The sequence below is a fragment of the Phoenix dactylifera genome, chromosome 3, assembly GCF_009389715.1.
Source record: "Phoenix dactylifera cultivar Barhee BC4 chromosome 3, palm_55x_up_171113_PBpolish2nd_filt_p, whole genome shotgun sequence".
Classification (NCBI taxonomy): Eukaryota; Viridiplantae; Streptophyta; class Magnoliopsida; order Arecales; family Arecaceae; genus Phoenix; species Phoenix dactylifera.
In genome coordinates, this window is record NC_052394.1 from 18,037,080 (window position 1) to 18,055,514 (window position 18,435).

The window sequence follows — 18,435 nt, forward strand, 5'->3', positions numbered from 1 at the left end:
TTGCTTGTTCAAGTTGGAATTTGTTTTGCTCTTTGTGGCTCAAAATGACATGCCGGACAGCTAATATTCTCTTCTCTCCTTTCGCACGAGGCGTCTCAGTCCCTTAAGAGGACCTTGCTCCTCAAAAAGATGATAACGTGGCCCTCTCTCATTTCAAACGCTCTTAAGCTTTGCATTAAAGGACATAAAAGGACTGCAAAGATTTGACAGCTTTCCAATGGCGAATGGAGAGGAGGAATTTGGCCATTGGCATTAATCAACCACGACATTGGTCGCTATTCTGACCGAGCTCGAAAGGTGTTGGAAAGGTGAAAGGTGGTGTGTCAAGTAACTTGTTCCGACGAACTAGTTGTCAGCTTCTTATGATATCCCTTTCAACAAAAATCCTACTAATCCTTAAGGGTTCGATCTCTCATCATTCCCACTACCTCAGGGACAAGATCTGGTGCAATGATGCATGTCTCTGAAAGCAAGAAAATCAGTGTAAATCTGAGAGGGCATGATCGGGTTAACCCACAAAAGTTTAGCTATTCGTTATAAAGGCTGCTAATGGGCTGGCTAGGATGAGAAGCATGGGCCTAGCCCAAAGACCTTTAAATAAACCTAATGTTGGCCCATGTATCCTTAGCCATAACACTTCCATTGTCACAGAAAAGCACTTTCTTTTCAGAGGTTTAAAGAAACCGCTTGTGTTACAAGTGGCTTGGATTTTTTCTGCAAGCCTCTGAAAAGATTTAGAAGGTAAGCCCAGCCCTACCGCATCCTGATGATAATTCTAGCTTACCGCAAGGCATGTTGAACCTTATTAATTGAAACAAATTTGTCATTTTCTTTCTCCAAAATATTATTGTTTCTGACTGGATTACAACTAAATAATGTCATAACTAATAATAAGATTTCAGAAAGAATATTATTTCTTAGGAAAATTTAATACTTTATTTGCATAGTTTGGCATGGACAAAAAGATTCATGATACAATGCCCAACCCATAGAACAATTTGGGCCCATCAAGCTTCAAGGCTTGCCTGGTCCTTTACCTCCCCCTGGCAACATCTCATTTGATCATATTTTGAGGGTCCTGCCTTCAAGTCACTACTCATCTCCCCACTCACAGTAGGTTTCCCAAGGAAGCAGGGGATCGATATGATAAAGAAAGTCACATAGGTGATAGAGGAGGGACAGGGATTGTATCTTTTGCACAAAAGAAGGATTTATCTTGCTTCGCACGAATCCACTATCAGACCATGCAATGGTCACTTTGAGATCTGTATAGGCAGATGAATTTGAGAGTTTGGAGTGCTTCAAGATTAGATCTGTGCACAGTCTGATCTAACGGTCGATGTTGTGAAAGAAGAAAAATCATTCTTTCGTGTGAAAGATACGACATGAACAACGCTACGCTGGTGCCACGGGCAGGGACTTAGAGTGGTTTTGTTTTACTTTTTCTTTCAAATACAACTGCAAGAAAGCTAAAATGGCACTAATCTTGAACTTCCTGCGCATTGCAGCATCAATCCTCCTTTTACCAAGTTTTCTCTTTCTCGCCTTCCATAGTTGACTCACCATGTCATCACCTTTGTTCCTTTCTTCTAATCAAAAACAAGGTTACTAGACATGTGTCGGTGTCGCCAATTATAATAATCATGGCACATTACCTTACTATATTGTTTTTTCGAGAAAACTACCTTGCTAAATGTATTTATTAAGGCTATCATCCTGTCAAACAAATTGTCCTTCTCTTCGATATTAATTCAACTTGAGACACCTTATTACTTGGTTCACTGTGGTCTAGAATAAATTTATTAGTTCCTTGATTCCTCCCAAAGACACCATTCGGTTTTGCCCCCCTTTCATGGATGATTTCTGGCATTATACATGCTTTACAAACTTCATAAACATTAAAATTTTCTCGGATGGCATGTGATCATGTCACAAATGAAATCACCAAGTGACGGACTTAATGCCTTGATGATAGATATTATTATATATATATATATCTTAGGCTATAACAGTAGAAGAGGCATGCAAGACAAACGCCGCAATAGCTAATACAATGTACTGGAATAAAGAATGAGAATATCATATTCACAGGTTCTTATTAGATTATCTCAAGCCATGGAATTGTGTAAAGAGGGGATAATGACAAACGGCCCTGTCTTGTCAAGCTAGTCCAGATGCATTGCAAGCTGGAATGCAGAAAAATGTTAATCCAAGCATTCATATCCCTGTTAATCCCTCTTCGTCCAATATATAGGAGCCAACTCATTAAGATGAGCACGATAATGCCGGAACAAGACTGGCTTTGAATTGCCAATTGTGCTAATGTAATAGGATTTTGACTTAACCATCTGAATTGGCCCTTATCAATCTCATCACAGTTTCCTCTGCTGACTGCTTAAAGTTTTTAAATATTTCTCAAATATTTAAAAGATACAAGCATGAAGACTGATCACATGGCAGTTTGATTAGGCAGAGGGGAGCAGTAAAATGCAAGCGGAAAATACAAAAGGACGGTTTTGATTTTTTTTTTTCTATAAAAACTATCTACACCAGCAACAGAGTACCATTCTTGACAATCTTAATGGGGTCTATGATGCATTTGGTTCGCGACTAGAATTAGAATAGAAATCAGAATGTCCACATATATTTCGACGTATTTGGTTCGTGATTGGAATCGAAATAAAATTTGAATATCAGATAAAAGTAAAAGTTGAATCTTGGAGGATTGGATCATTACCATTTCTTTATGGAATCAAAATGAAAATGGAACGCCTCTTAATCAAACGACTAGAATGGGAATCACTCGCACCCATTTCTTTCTAGAGTCTAACTGTTCACAACCAAATATGTTCTTAGTATTTTGGATTGCATAAAATGCTAGTTTTGGCCATTAGCAGGATGCTATTTGCAAGAATTAATACTCGACGTATCTAAATATATTAAAAAAAAAAAAAATTTGCATGCATTAAGCCAGCTGCTTTTGCCCCTCTTTCACTGGGAAAAGATTGGGGATCCAAATCCAGATTGGGGGCCATTCCCTCACCCTTTTTTCATTTGAAAAAATGCACGGGCATATACCCACAAAAGGCTCACGTATATAGGATTATTGATAGCATGCAAAAAAGGCATCAGTCCAAACCGGGATAAGGATTCATGAACAGTGTTGATATGCCCAATTAAGATAATGGCATCAGTTCCCGGTAGAGGCTTTCAATCTTATCTTACCCAATCCGTCGCTGTAACTTGATTCCCGAGCCCCTTTGGCACCTTTGTTCATGTTCCTCATTATCGTTCCAATATTGATAGGGTTGTGGAAAGAGTGACCACCATGTGGGAGGACACTGAATCATCATCTCGAATGTACCACCAACTGACCCGCCGAGACCATAACGCAGCACTCAAGACACATTTCCCACACTTTCAAATGCTTTCATTTCATTATCACCTGCCTCTCAACTCGGATCCACTCCACCTAATCCCAGCATCAACTCGGAGCATTAATTCAAGCTTCAGATACATCACTTGTCCTAAAAGCTTAGAATAAAGTAGATTTATTTATATATTTTATATTTTTTTACATTCTATCTCATATGTAGGCCGAACTTTTTTTTAATAGGTAAGTCCAACATGTGAAATTTTTAACAATAAAGTTAAAAAGTGCGGATTTTGAGTTCAAACTCAAGACCTCTACTCTAATACCATATTAAAATCACCAATTATTCTAAAAGCTTAAGCTTATAGGATGAGATAGATTTATTTATACATTTTATATTTTCTTATAAAGCAATCCAAAGTTCTAGCAATGTTTCAAGGCTCATCGATCCATGCCTGAAACTAGTTTTTCTTGTTCCAAGGAATATTATAATGGAAATATCACCATCTAGTTCAAACCCGAGACCTCTCCCTCGTGCATGCAGCTGAGCAAAGGCTCACGAGCGAAGCCATACAAGTATATGGCTTCGCTCGGGCTCGACCTTTATCGGCCTCTGGGCACGGCTTGGCTCATTTGCATCTCCAATTCTCCACCGTTCGTTTGGTCTGACAATTTCGTTGATCAATCCAAAGCATGCAACAATTTAGCCTCCGGGAGTCGGCGGGGCGGCAGGATGATGCTGGCTGTGGTGAGGGCGAAAGCCGTCACGTGGTGTGCAGAGTCCAAGGTCCAGCCCAAGTTTGACCTGAATGTGGGCCAAGTTTCTTATGGATTAGAAGCTGGCCCTTTGGAAGGAAAAGGCCTCTCGTGCGGAAAGGAGGAGTTGATGGAAAGAGACCGGGAGCAGTTTGTTTGCCCGCTCGTCCTCATCCAATTCGGACCAGATCGCGTCGGCGGACTCTTCGTTTATCCGAGCCGCCGAGATTATATTATGGGCTTGATCGAGGCACGTGCTGGTTTGACTCGGAAAGGCAGAAAGTTGGCTAAGATATCGGATTACGGCTGAGTCATTTTACCATTAGGATGAGTCTGGACTCCATCACTATTATTAAAGCATCATAATTAATTGTAGAACATGCCATGTGCCATGTACATAAACAATGGAACATCATATTCACTTAGAAATTTTGTCTAAATAGTGGAATAAATGTAATTATAATTATGAAGTCTTATCCCAACTGCTCATACTTAGCTGTGTACGTCTTAATTTGTCGGAATTTTGTATTTAAGCTTTAATCTATGCCGCGAGTCTTATTTTAATGCGATGATGGCACGCTCTGTGTGTGAGGCACGTTATTGTATTTCTCAAAAAAGGAAAGTATGAGTGCATCATAAGATAATTAATTCTAAAAAGGATTAAGAAGATAAGCATGAGAAACTAGGATAACATAATTTCTTTGATTTTTGAGAAAGATTAGGCTAACAACCCCAGCAACTCCATTAAAATAATGAAATTATAAAGCAATCCTTTGATCTTTTTAAAAGATCATCAAAATGCTCTCATTACTTTACTTTTCATATTGACCTTTCTTCCATTCATGGAGACCAACAAATAGAAACATGCTGGACGAGAAAGTTGGAAAATGTTATTCGAGCAGAATATCTTTGAACAAGATTAATGTTGGGTAGCTCAAAAAACATGTGCTTTCAAGCATAATTCCACTGAGGAGTAGATGCCTCAGCTAATTTGACATACCATTCTCATCCCAATAAGCCAGGAATTCTCCTAGTCCAACAAGAATTCTCCACAAGAAAACAAGCTTTGCAAGTTCCCAGAAGGCAATCAAGCAAGAGACCCGATCGAGCCAACTCGAAGCTGAGTTAGCCCAACCTGATGACCAGTCGACACTCAAAACCGAGTTAACCCAGCTCTTTGGCCGACAGCACCGGTTTCTTTCCAAACACGTAAGGGACCGAGAAGGAGACAAAACAATTTTAAATACAGAAAGGACTGGAGCCTGATATTCGGTGCGTGAACGTCGGCGCTGACATCATCCCCAGACCCAGCGTTAGCTGCCCCAGAATCCACCGCCGGTCCTCGCTGTGGTCCTGGTTCAATGGATCCTATGTTCCATTTCTCTCTCCTTCATCACGTGCCGAAAATAGAGACGGAGATAAGGGGAGGTGCACCGAGCCACGTCCTCCCGTCCAAACATTAATCCCGACAATTAAATTATTCATACCCACAAGATACCAAAAAGGCGTTCTCTTTGCAAAACTAGTCGCACAGACGCTCTCTCAGGGTCGCTCCCGCGAACTTGCATCCCATCCGTCCGATCCAGACAAAATATGATGGATATGGAGCTCGCAGAGGAATTATTCTGTGCGTGTCCGTAGGATAGCCCGGTCCATGAGAACCGATTTTGTCGACCATTCGAAGTCGGCGGTCGCGTCCTTTGACTCCCACCCACGGGAAGCTTCCGCGAGCCCACGTGTGGACCGCGGGGCCCAGCGCAGCCGAACCCCCGTCTCCTTTCCCATGGAAGCGTTTATAAATCCCCCTCCCATCTCCCAAGCCTGAACAAATCTCACCGCCTCCCGAGCCATTTCCAAAGCTTGGTACAAGGAATAAGCCCCAAAGCCAAAGGAAACAGTAGAAAGCGAGGACGATGACAATGGGGAGTAGGAAAAGAGATGCTGAGGCTGAACTCAACCTGCCGCCGGGATTCCGGTTCCACCCGACCGACGAGGAGCTCGTCGTCCATTATCTCTGCAAGAAGGTGGCCTGCCAGCGCCTGCCCGTGCCCATCATCGCCGAGGTCGATCTCTACAAATATCACCCATGGGAGCTGCCAGGTATTGCACCCATTACAACTAACCATAGTCTTCTTCTGTGTTCATGATTCATATATAGCTGTGTTGATATATGACCCGTGTTTGTGATATGAACAGAGAAAGCGTTGTTCGGGCAAAAAGAGTGGTATTTCTTCACCCCTCGTGATCGAAAGTACCCGAATGGCTCCAGGCCTAACAGGGCCGCCGGGGAGGGATACTGGAAGGCGACCGGGGCTGATAAGCCCGTGACCCCGAAGGGGGGCCATAGGCCTCTTGGGATCAAGAAAGCATTGGTGTTCTACTCTGGGAAGGCACCAAGAGGAGTGAAGACAGATTGGATCATGCATGAGTACAGGCTTGCCGACGCAAACCGAGCCGCCAGCAAGAAGGGAACCCTAAGAGTATGTCATCAACAATCCGAGATCCATAATTTTTTTTTTTTCGTGGCTTCTTTGTGAATATAGATCTGATGAAAAGACTCATGGATTCATGCAGCTTGATGATTGGGTTCTTTGCCGGCTGTACAACAAGAAGAACACCTGGGAGAAGATGCAGCAGCAAAAGGAGGCGGCATCATTTGGAGAGACGATGGATTCTGTAGATGACACAGGATCAGACAGCTTCAGAACACCCGAATCGGACATAGATAACGATGTCGTGTTCCCGGACTTTGATGATATGGCTCGCGTTGGAGCTTACCCACCTCAAGCTTTCAATGGAATGCAAGGAGTACGAGTCAACAACACAACTGGGTATCGGCCAGCAATAGAGCAGCGTCCGAAAGAGGAGAATGAGTGGTTCACGGACCTGAATCTGGATGACCTCCACAGTTCATACATGGCTTTTGGTTCAACACCTGCTCTCGATATGTCGAACCATGATTACTACTTCTCAAACCTTCCACAGCTGAGATCAAACCAGAGTGACTTGCTACCCTTCTAAAGCTAGGAATCACAGCTGTATATAAGAAAAAATAGGCAGGAGGAGGAGAAAATCCAGTCGTAGAACTCTTTAGGATTCTTTTGTTTGATTCCATCAATTCTACATAGGCAAATCCATTCATAATCAAGGGTCAGTCGTTGATGTACATGTGATAATATTATTTTGTGGTGGAACTTTTGTTTGAATTAGTTTTACAAATTTTGAGCATTGTCTGGTGGTAGAACTATCTTGGTTTCAATTACAGAAACTTGCCTCAGGATCAAGAAATATATTCTACAAGCACGCGCGCACACAAAAAAAAAAAACAGAAAAAAGTCATAGATAGTTGGATAAACTTAACAAAGTCACAGTGTGTAGCACTGTGCACAAAAAGATGAGCAATAAGAACTCGAAGGAGAATCAGCTGTGGCTTACGGTCATAGTTATTCTTTCAGAAAGAGAGTTTACAGCATCTGCTTAGGATCTTTGTTTAGAGTGACATATCCAACAGTAGGAACAAAGTATACGTGCGGACATCCACAAGTCCAGGGTAGTGTCGAGGAAACAAGCGATTTTGTGTTGATTTAACAAGAGTGACCCTCTCAATGCTAAGTTTTCTGGAAGAGGGGAAAAAAGTGAGAGCGTAAATGCATGCATGAGCAAGCATACCACCAGAGGTAAAACAAAAAAGCAGCAAAAAATATGTGCAGACATAACGAACAGTATATGTGTTTAATTCTTTTTTAATGCATGAGCCATGCACGGTACATGAAAACTTTGGTGGCAGCAACAGATTTTTACAACTGTTATTGGATTATAATGTGGTATAGAACATGGGTGGAATCCAAAGCAGAGAGCCTTGAGAACATATTATGGTATCAGATACAGAAGCAACAGATAAGTACAATTATATTTGAAAGAGACCTTGAGAACATATTATGGTTGTCAACTTAAGGTATGAGCATGCGAAAACAAAGAGAATAGAGAGGGAAATAAGGAAAATTTCATTATCATTTCAAGTCACCTTTGTACCGGTGAGATCGTGATGCGTGGTAAAGAAACAAGAAAAATATAAATCAGAACAAAGTTGATATGTTTTACCTTTTTTCTCTGAAAATGGGAAGATTACGTATGTCAGACAATAAGGCAGTGATGTCAAGTTTCGTGTACTTGAAAAAATCAACAAAGCTAACAGGCTGGGCTTGGCCCTTGTTACTCCAAAGTTTGTCATCTGAAACTTAATGTAATACCAATAACCGCATCATATTAAATAGCTATAAATATATAATAATCCTCGTATAATTTAGAGAAACATGTACCGAGTATAAAGTTGATTGATATACCAATATGCAAGTCATACCTACTCCACGGGCCATCAGATGCCTATCCGTGATCTAGAAATGTAAACAGCATATTGGTAGAAGAAACACATAATATTTACAACCAGGACCAGGAGGAGCTATATTGGGTACATATCCTCTATTTGTCTAATGGAATTTGATATGGTCCACAAACAAGTTACTTGAACTCTGAAATCTCCAAAAGAAATGCTGCAATCAAGATTGAACCACATATCAAGAGTCACAAAGTTGGAAAATCATTGCAGAGGAGCCCAAAATTGAGGATTCATCACATGGGGAACCCATCATGCAAAGATGTTGCAATTGAAGATCTATTGATTGAAAATGCTGCAGATAATAATCTATAAGGAATCCTGAGTGTAGAAGATCACATCAAAGAAGGTCTATGAAGAGGCATGGCGAGATCGAGTCATAGTCCTAAAAGCAATAACAGAGATAGAGCAATACGAAGATCTATTCCTCATTGGTTTGCTAGAAACATCAAGGGTTGTGATCAAATCAATGATTCACAACTTGCTGGTCACCAATCAAAGAGCATCTTATCGCATGATAGCATGGAAGTCATACATAGGCCTCCATCATCAAATGTTGAAGATTCAATGGTGGATCAAGCTTCAGAGTGACATCATGACAATCTCAAGGACGAGATCCGTGCAGAAAATGATGTAAGATCATCCTTTGGATCCATAGAGTCAACAAAAGTCCAACAGCCCAAACTCTTCTGTTTTATTTGGTTTAGAAATTTGGATCTAAATTATGTCTTTTATTAGTTGATGTGTTTTCGATAAAAAAAGCAACTAGGAGTTACCGTTCACTTTAATATAGCATGAACAATACGTGCTACAGTAACCATGATCCTTTAGGAGTCCTAGTAAGAGTCAAATAGGTTGGTAGTTATCAAGGGGATTTTTCTTTCTAAGAGTCCTTGGTGACTCAAACTAGGGAACTGGTAGAGCCTACAAAGAGTCCAGAAAGGCTATTGAAAAATAGGGTACGCTAAGTTTTATGAAGGAATGAAGAAACAAGGACCGGCCATCTCCTCTTCTCTCACCCTCTCTCTCGTGCTTCTCTCCTATCTTTTCTTATTATTCTCTCTTCTACCTCTTCTACTTCTACTTTATTATTCTTTGTTCTGTTTATTGTTGACTGTTGATGTTGCATAATTTTATATCAGCTTTCTGTCAACAAATTCTGCAACTCCATATTATGATTTATTTGATTAATATATCAATCTGTTTATTATAGGATTTATATTGATTCCTCTCTTGGTGTTTTGCTGCACTTGTAAATTTCTGTGCTCAATATTTACTATAATCTATTATAAAATCCATAGAAGACCTTTCAGTTATGCCCTAAAATCTCTGTGTTGTTTTCTTCCTACCAGCTCCTCACTCAAAAACATTAGACAGAATTTTTGTGTTTTCTGCACTACCATTTGCTGATAAATTCAGTTCTATTATTTGCTGTCCTCCTCTCATAAATGCTTCACATCCTCAACCACATCCTATCTCTTGGAACCCCTCATGCAGCTCGGGCCAACCCTGAGTGGTGCTGCATCATCAGTAAGGTTCGAAGTATACCAAATCCTGATAAATAAAATCCAAAATCAGGCCTGAACATTCATTCAGCAATGTACACAAAAAAAAAAAAAATCACATGAACACACTGCTGTAGAAAGGACTTTGTGACACTTCACTCTGCTGTATTTAATCGGCCCTTGGTCTCATCTACATGGCCATCTGAAGCAAGTTTGTAATACAGCCTCTAACAGCCATCTAAAAGGCACAATCACATATTGTCTAACTGTGGGTCAGAACTCATCAATTTTCATCCTTCTTTTCCCTAAATCACTATCCTGTTCATATTCATGTATGTTTACATCAGATATATATTTGCTCATCTGATTTGCGTCCATATTCTTCTCTATCAAATATGCATTGTCATTCCAATATTATTTCACAAAAATTTCTGTATCTACATTCATGAACAAAAGGCAGCCATGTATATGACTATCTATGCATGTCCCCAAACTTTGTTTACCATGTTGTACTTCTACCAATAAGAGACTGAAAACAATTGAATACCTTCCAGGTTCAGGTTTTATAGAGAATCATCAGGATAAACTAGAATATCACCTCTCATCATGCTGCAGATTTTCCAACCATTAACATCTGAAACTCATTTGATTAGCCATTTCGGCCTTGCAAATGGCTGATGAGAACATAATGAATAATAAACAAAGGAGTGACTGGATCTCCCCATCCTAAATGACAACTTGGACTGAGAATACTGATTGGTTTCCATTAACAAACACCAAGAACTTCAAGGTGGCAAGATAATTTCCAAACCAAAAACACCAAAAAAGATGGATCCTAGTAACCTGAGGGAACCAGGCAAGATTTTCCATTCAGAAATGTAGCAAATTGGCCATCAATGTCCACTCCAGCTACAGCATCTATTTAAGGAAAATGAAATGGCCTCCGTATCAGTCATCAATAGAATTCCAGCTTTATTTCAGATGAAATCTTCTAACCATGTCAAAAGGAGACAAATCTAGCAAGCATCTTGTAGAATAATTAGACACCCTCTGTTTCAGGTAGAAAAGAATCATATTTAGTGCCATAATCACAAATCAAGCACCGAGATGAACTTTCTAGCCTCTGTTTTGAAAGTTTAGTCTGTCCATTAGTTAGAATATGAAATCCACTGCACCATTGCAACTGAGTTTCCATCATTACCCATATTTTGTGTAGTAAGTTATAAATTTCATGTATGGGTCAGAACAGTTAACCATGGGACTTGATGAGATTAATACATTCTTATAAGTCAAATCAGCAGATAAGAACATCAGCTGCCTCTGTGGTGTGCATTGTGCCATTCTCAAAATCAATGTGCACTAAATAATCGTAAAAGAAATTCATGCTCCAGCTCCATGATGAGCGCTTGGAAATAGATAATGAAAATCATGATTCCACACTATTGTTTCATCCTCTGCCAAGCATGATGGTAAATCTCATCAATAGTCTTCGATACATCCCTCTTAGACTCAACCAATAGTACACAGTGGTAAGAAGACGAACACTCACATTCCTACTGACTTACCCAGCTAAGCCAATGGCATGAATTAGCTATATAATTTAATCTCTCATGAGATTGTTGATGTACATACCTTGTAACTCTATAAGGAATCTATCGTGTGACAGTCATTGTAAAACTCTTCGATGATGAATATGCAAAATCACCAAAATTTCCATCAGCGAACTCATGATTATTCTCATGGAAGCCAATCACAGCCATAGAGTGCCTACTGAGCAGCTTCAAATGTTCAGGCACTTAATTCTTTTTTTGGGGAGTAAGGCACTCGATTCTTGATTATTCGTGGCTTATATATAAGTCCTTATGCAAAAGATAATGAAAACCTTCAATTTCCTGAAACCAAATCATAAACCTGAAAATATTATAAAATATCTATCTTTGCATCATTTGGTCTCTCACTAGAACAAGCCACTGTATGTCCATCTAGATTTTACAATGCTTGAATTACAATGGTGCTTCATGTAACTTTTCAAAGTTTGGTTGCTGCATGACATTCAAGATCATCTATGATTGCACCTTTAGACGCCAGGCCTGTTTCCAAGTAAATTGACTAAGTTCTCTGCACTGAATAGCTATTTCCATGAATATGCAAAATTCCAGCAAGATTTGCAAGAGAAACCAGCAAAGTCCGGAATATATATGGAGCAAGAGACACATTTATATCCCATATAAAACAACACAATCAGCATTTGGAAATCTAAGCTATTGCTTCAAATTTAAGCAGAGTTTCTCTGGGTACAGGACTCTCATGACCTCCCAAAGGGGTCCTCTATAGTCCCCATAAGATTACCTAGTTTATCCATGTGCGGAGAGCAACTTCCATCTTTAAGAATCAATTGGGTTGGAACTAACAAGCATGCAGCAATTGTAAGTAAAGCTATGTTTAAAGATCTTATACCTGCCTTTAAACTCATATTTGGTAAAATTGATAAAATAGCTGACAAGTTAGGTAGCTCACTCCAGGTACAAGATCAAAAACTCAAGTCCACAATATGTACTTATCGGTTGGTCTTAACAAACTTTATCGGACACAACTACCAACAGTGGCAAGAACAGAGATTATAGCCCACACCAGTTCACCTTGCTTCATGCAAAACAAAAGATTCAGTAGAAAAAAGTGGATGTTTTTCTTGCTTCTGCTAGCTTAAGCTGTGAAACATCGTTCATGGGTTTTGAAGTGACCTCATTCCCAATGGGTCATGTAACACAGATTTGGGCATGAGCATGATGATATACAGTTTTTACCAGCAAAAAATTGCTACTTTCATAACAACATTGCGTCACACTAAAGTCTGGCCTTGACCTGTTCATGACAAAATCATAGGGAAATTTTATGCAATAGGATATTATCGTTTGCCAACGAACATGAAAAATTCAAAAATGCATCATGATATTGGAGCCCATAGAAATGTGTTTGCATCCAAATCCACATTTTGGATATTGCATTGCTATAATCAAATGGGAGAAAGAGAGAGCGAAAACTTTGGGGGTCTGTGGATTTAGAAAAGGTGCTAATGTGGTGGAGTTGAAGGGTTAGGGTCTCGGATGAAGGAGGAACAAGGTTTTGTGTGGAAAATGCTTCTAAAACTTAAATTCAAGAAACCACAATTCATCTTTCTGAACTTTTATACAATTAAGAGGGCTCAGAATATTCTAATTAAAATCCTCGGTCAGAAATGGCGAATCCTTTACTCTTAAAGGTTCTACCATCCTTTTTTTTCCAAGCATATAAAGAAGCACCTCTGTATTGCAAATATAGAAATTTGTTTATTATCAATTTAAGGCATTCCCTCAATTACTGTTAACAGATTTTATACTAGATTACATACAGTTCAGTTTTCCGCCTTTTTAAACTTCTCTACTAATTGTACATTCTAGGAAGTGGATGTGGTATTTTACATAGAAGTTTAGTTTATTCTATTGTGGTGGGGTCTGGTGTTGGAAAACAATGATCAAAAGAGAATAGAAATAAGCGAATACTGTGAATGTGCACAATGTGCAGAACTTAGAACAAGAACAAAACAGCACTATTGATGCGAGTAAAGATGAAAATCATGACCTCATGTTGAGATTTCATATAAGTTACTACCATCCAGAAAATAATCATATGATAATGTTTATCTAATAATTTTAGAAGAAATATTTCATATAGTTAACTAAGTTTTCAATGCTAATCGACTTACCTCCAAATTTTGAGCCTGTTTGGACAGATGAAGATCTTATTGGTCTGATAAGATCTTCCATCTGGACCTCTCTTTTCAAAATATGGTGGAAACCATGTGGCTGAAAGAGATTGGCACTGCTAGAGGGGGCAAGTGATCCGTATTTTTTAGAGATACTTAATCCCTTTTTCCAAGGTAATTTATCTTATCCTAACAAATAAGGATAAATTGCTCCCTCCAGGTGCACCGATCTCTTTTAACCATCCAGTTTCCACTGCATTCTCATAAGAGAAGCCCCACCAGAAGATCTAATTGGACCAATAAGATCTTCCGGCATCCAAACAGACCCTTCATCTTTGAAAGATCACTTAGTCAATGATCACTTTGGCTGGTCTTCTTTTGGTTGCAAGTTTAATGATATTCAAGAATAGATGAAATATTGTTTTTCACATATTATTTGCAATATAGCTTCAGTAAACATTATATTTGCAATTATATAATAGATCTCCTAGAGGGTGCCAATCTGTTGAGTTGGCAAGTCTCCTTGCACAGATACAAGAAACCTGGGTAGAATAATGCCCTCACCCCAATTTTCAGCAAGGCTTCCACCCATCTAGTTCTTAAGAGAGGAGGAGGAGAGGAGAAGATCCTAGATCTTGGTCAGAGAGAAAAAGATTAAACTTCCTTCTCCCTCCAACTAGATCTTACATGGACACTTGGTAATGCACTTCATATAAATCATACCTGGGGTTACTTAAAAGGGAAATAATATCTTGCTAAGATGCCCATTGAAGCCCTACTTGGCAACTTGTAACAATCATATATGTGGAAATAGTGGGGTCACTGAAATTCATCCGGTGTCCACACCTAAATCCGTATCAGCAAGAAAAGCCTTTCCAACATGACTGTAGCAGCATATCATTGTTAATGTGATGAAAGCAATAATTATTTTAGTTTCTTCGAGGAGATAAATTCAAGCTATAATTTATATGGCTTTACAGTATTTTAAGCTATAAATTTTTATTGGGCTTTGCAGTATTTTAAGCTATAATTTTAGTGACAGGCACATCCTATAGGGAGCAAGTAACATTAGTTGTAACTTGTAAGGCATGTAGAGCGAAATCTATATGTCCATTTACCCGCAATTAATGTAACAATCCAAATATATATATATACATAAAAACCATTAGCAAGACATAAAAGGAACATTCATATGTATAACTTTTGATGAATAACAATGCATGTGTCATTCATTTGAAACATGTATAACTAAAGACTGAATAAGCTTACCAGGATACATAGAGGTTCAGGAACTGATAGAGGGTTGTATAACGGTTGATTTTCTTAAGAGCAGAGTGCCCTTGTAGAGTGAAGGATACTCATTTGAAACGATAATAAATATTTCAGCTACCAAAAGAAGAGAAGCTCCGATCCCTTGGAAGACTTATTGCTTCAGGTTGTTTTAGAAAGTCTCTCCAAGAGGCACCCCTGGGTTTCTTGTCCAAGGGGTCCCGAGTAATCCTCTTTCCTCCCAAATCCACCACTGTAGATTGTTCAGCAACTTCTTTGGCAGAAAGCCATGCTTGAATCATCTCCTCAGTCTTCGGCTCGGGCAGAAAACCTTTCATCTTCATCTCCTCATAATATCTCGAAGCCTCTTCTAACTTTCCATTTAGAAACAGACCATGTATCAAGACGATATATGCACTTCTATCCGGACTCAATCCGTTCTCAATCATCTCATTCCACAGCCTATAGACGCCGTCATGCTGCCTCCACCGGCAAAATTTCCTGGTTAGCATAATATATGTTTCAATCTCCGGGCTGCATCCCTTTTCCTTCATTCCATTCAACAGCTCAAACACCTCATCTACACTCCTCGCGGCATCAAAGAATGCATGATAAGTCCTAATAGAAGGAGTGAGACCCCTCTGCAGCATCTCATCGAACACTTGCCTTGCATCATCAACTCGACGCGCCTTACATAGCGGTCTAATGAGAGAATTATAAGTAACAGCATTTGGAGCGACGCCCTTCTCCTCCATTTTCTTCACAAGACCCTTGGCATCCCCCATGCACTTGCCTTTGGCCAGAGCATACACGACCGCATTATAAACCTTTATATCAGGCTCGATGCCAACCTCCCTCATCTGATTATACAGCTTCAGGACATCGGTGAGATTGCTGGCTTTCGAGTAGCAAGAGATCATACTCCCATACGACACAACATCCTTGGGGATGCCTCTGTTTTCCATGTCCCTCCAAAACCTCTTAGCCTCCCGGAGATAGACCATGATATTGCACCACCCATTGAGCACGATATTGAAGCTCTTCGTCTCGAAGGGGAATGCGGACTCGTTGCACAGAAGCAGGTGCTCGGCGTCCTCCACATTCTTGTACCTACAGAGGGCACTCAGGAGGCCATGGAAGTCATCGATTCCTGGTGCGAATCCAAATTTCTTGAACGCATAGAAGGTATTGATCGCCCTCCCGACATCGTGGGCGGCGCAGTACCTCCTGATCAAGATCAGCAGGGTCTGGCGGGTGACGAGAGAAGGGCCGTGCCTTGAAGGGGTCCCTCCCTTCATCTCCTGGACGAGGGTCCACGCGGTGTCGAACCGCCGCATCTTTCCAAGGATCGCGATCATGCAGTTGTACTCGCGGGCGGAGTGGGCATAGCCCGGCTGCTTGCCGGCCCACAGGAAGAAGGTGAAGGCGGGGCCCCAGTCGTTGCGGAGCGAGGAGAGGACCTCCACCACCAGTTCTTGGGAGGCACGCACGCTGCACTGCTCCAGCCTCTTCCTGGCCTCCGCGCTGTTCCCTCCAAAATCCCTAAGACAGGCCATGACCGTCTCCACATCTTGGAGGAGCTCACCATCCAATTTATTAGCAGATTCTGCTGCTCCGAGATCATCGTCATGGTCATCCCTTTCGCTGTCATCATCATTCGCAGAGTAAGTGATTCGGGTGTTGTGCTGAGGGCTTGAGGAGAAGAAATTGGAACGGGTTGCCACAAGAGAGTTGCTGATGGGAAGGTATTGCCTGAGAAGGAGGACGGAGGGCTTGGGAAATTGAGAAATATGGGGTATACTGTTGAATGGAGGGAGAAGATGGGATTGAGGGAAGAAGGAGGAGGAGGAGGAGGCGGCGGGAAGGAGAGGAGTCCATGACCTAAGGCTCTTCCGCCACATGGAAACTGCTCCAAGAAGCTATTGCCGATGGATTGATAGATTACGAAGTAATCATAGTTTGGGGAGGCATATCTTTGAGGAGAGGAGGAGATTGAAAGAAGAATAAGCGAGGGATCCACAGTACTGCTCGTGTGCAAGCTTCAGAGAGGACTGGGAGAATGGGAGCGGAGAACCAGAAGGGCTAGAATCTCGAAAGATGGAAACGGGTCGGGTTCGGGTTCGGGTCCGATGGACCGACACGAACCGCCAGTAGGTTACCAATCTCCGGAAAACAGACCCACCGACGTGTCCGACCCGGATCCAACCTGGGTTGAGCCGGTCGAGGGGAACGGGGAGGTAGAGGAAGAAGGGCCGAAGGGGGGGACGAGGCGAGAGGAAGGGATGGGAGGAAAAGAGAGAAGGTTTGCAATTTTGGTCCCTGAGGCTTCCAACAAAGTGCTGAAAAGGGACTCCAAGACAGCAACTGGCTGCTTTCCACACAGATTTACATGGATAATATTTCTCACCCTATTTGGTGGATATAAAAATCGTATGAGGCGGGTATAGAGAAAGGAATATAGGATGAGTTTCTTATTTTGACGTTATTTTTCTAGTACTTATTTTAAAAAAATTTAAAGATCAAAAAGTCTTCCTACTAATGAAGTAGTCCCATAATTAAAAAAAAAAAAATGTTGCCCTCTTTCTTCCTTATTTTTAGAACATTATTTTTATCGGTACTTAATGATACATACCAAGTAAATTAATTATCTAGAAAGTTAATACATATCTCTAAATAAATTGATACATAGTCTCTAAAACATGATGCTAACTTTTATACAGTATACGACTAGGTAATACCACTTAGCAAATTAGATAAAGTTAAGAAATTTTGTTCTATATATTAGTACTAATAAATATCATATTCTGAAACTATGTATCAATTTATTTAAAGTTGTGTATTAGCTTGTTAGATGACTAATTTATTTGATGTATATCATCTGGCTATTTAGTGCGTACTGATAAAAAAATATTTTCTAAAAACTGTGTATTGATTTACTTAGAAGATGTGCATTTGATCACTGCTGGATGTGTATCAAAGAGACTTACAGTACGTATCAGAAAGTCGATGAATGTGTATCATCCGACCATTTAGTATGTGTTGCGGAAATGAAGAGTCTCGGACTTAAAGGGCAAAACCGTGAGAGAGGCCGACTTGTATCGTACCCTACCCTAAAGTGGACAGTACCTCCTGTGGGGACGCAGTATTCTTTTCTTGTTCCAGTTCAGTGGGGGCTAAGGTCTCCCGACCTCATCATTGGCGTGCCAGGTGTGGGCCCTTGACCTCAACTCAGACCTTCTCGCTGGGGGGGTGATGTTGTGGGAATAAAGGGTCTCAGACTTAGTCCCACATCGACTGAATAGTGGAAAGGTCTGTGCCTTAAATGGAGAGCTCAATTACCCTTCTATCAGGAGGCGCCTTTTAAAGGGCAAAACTATGAGGGAGGCCGACCTGTGTC

General features: G+C 40.6%; 2 protein-coding genes across 6 annotated transcripts; one reads left to right on the top strand and one right to left on the bottom strand.

Moving 5' to 3' along the window:
• The first annotated feature begins 5,956 nt into the window (after positions 1–5,956).
• LOC103709109 (NAC domain-containing protein 68-like) lies at positions 5,957–7,455 on the top strand. The gene is made up of 3 exons (XM_008794309.4): positions 5,957–6,229; positions 6,326–6,609; positions 6,704–7,455. The coding sequence occupies exons 1-3, from the start codon at positions 6,043–6,045 to the stop codon at positions 7,148–7,150; spliced, it is 918 nt and encodes a 305-aa protein (XP_008792531.2). The 5' UTR covers positions 5,957–6,042; the 3' UTR covers positions 7,151–7,455.
• On the bottom strand, positions 7,315–17,357 carry LOC103709108 (pentatricopeptide repeat-containing protein At5g15010, mitochondrial). Of its 5 annotated transcripts, none has more exons than XM_008794303.4 (2): positions 15,039–17,357; positions 7,315–7,746 (listed from the first exon to the last, which is right to left on the bottom strand). In XM_008794303.4, exon 1 carries the CDS (start codon positions 16,937–16,939, stop codon positions 15,152–15,154), a length of 1,788 nt encoding a protein of 595 aa, XP_008792525.1. In that variant the 5' UTR covers positions 16,940–17,357; the 3' UTR covers positions 7,315–7,746; positions 15,039–15,151. The 5 variants fall into 5 exon arrangements, with proteins under 5 accessions (XP_008792525.1, XP_026661218.1, XP_038980786.1 ...); XM_026805417.2 differs by lacking the exon at positions 7,315–7,746 and adding an exon at positions 7,753–8,679; XM_039124858.1 differs by lacking the exon at positions 7,315–7,746 and adding an exon at positions 8,686–10,076.
• Positions 17,358–18,435: the final 1,078 nt, after the last annotated feature.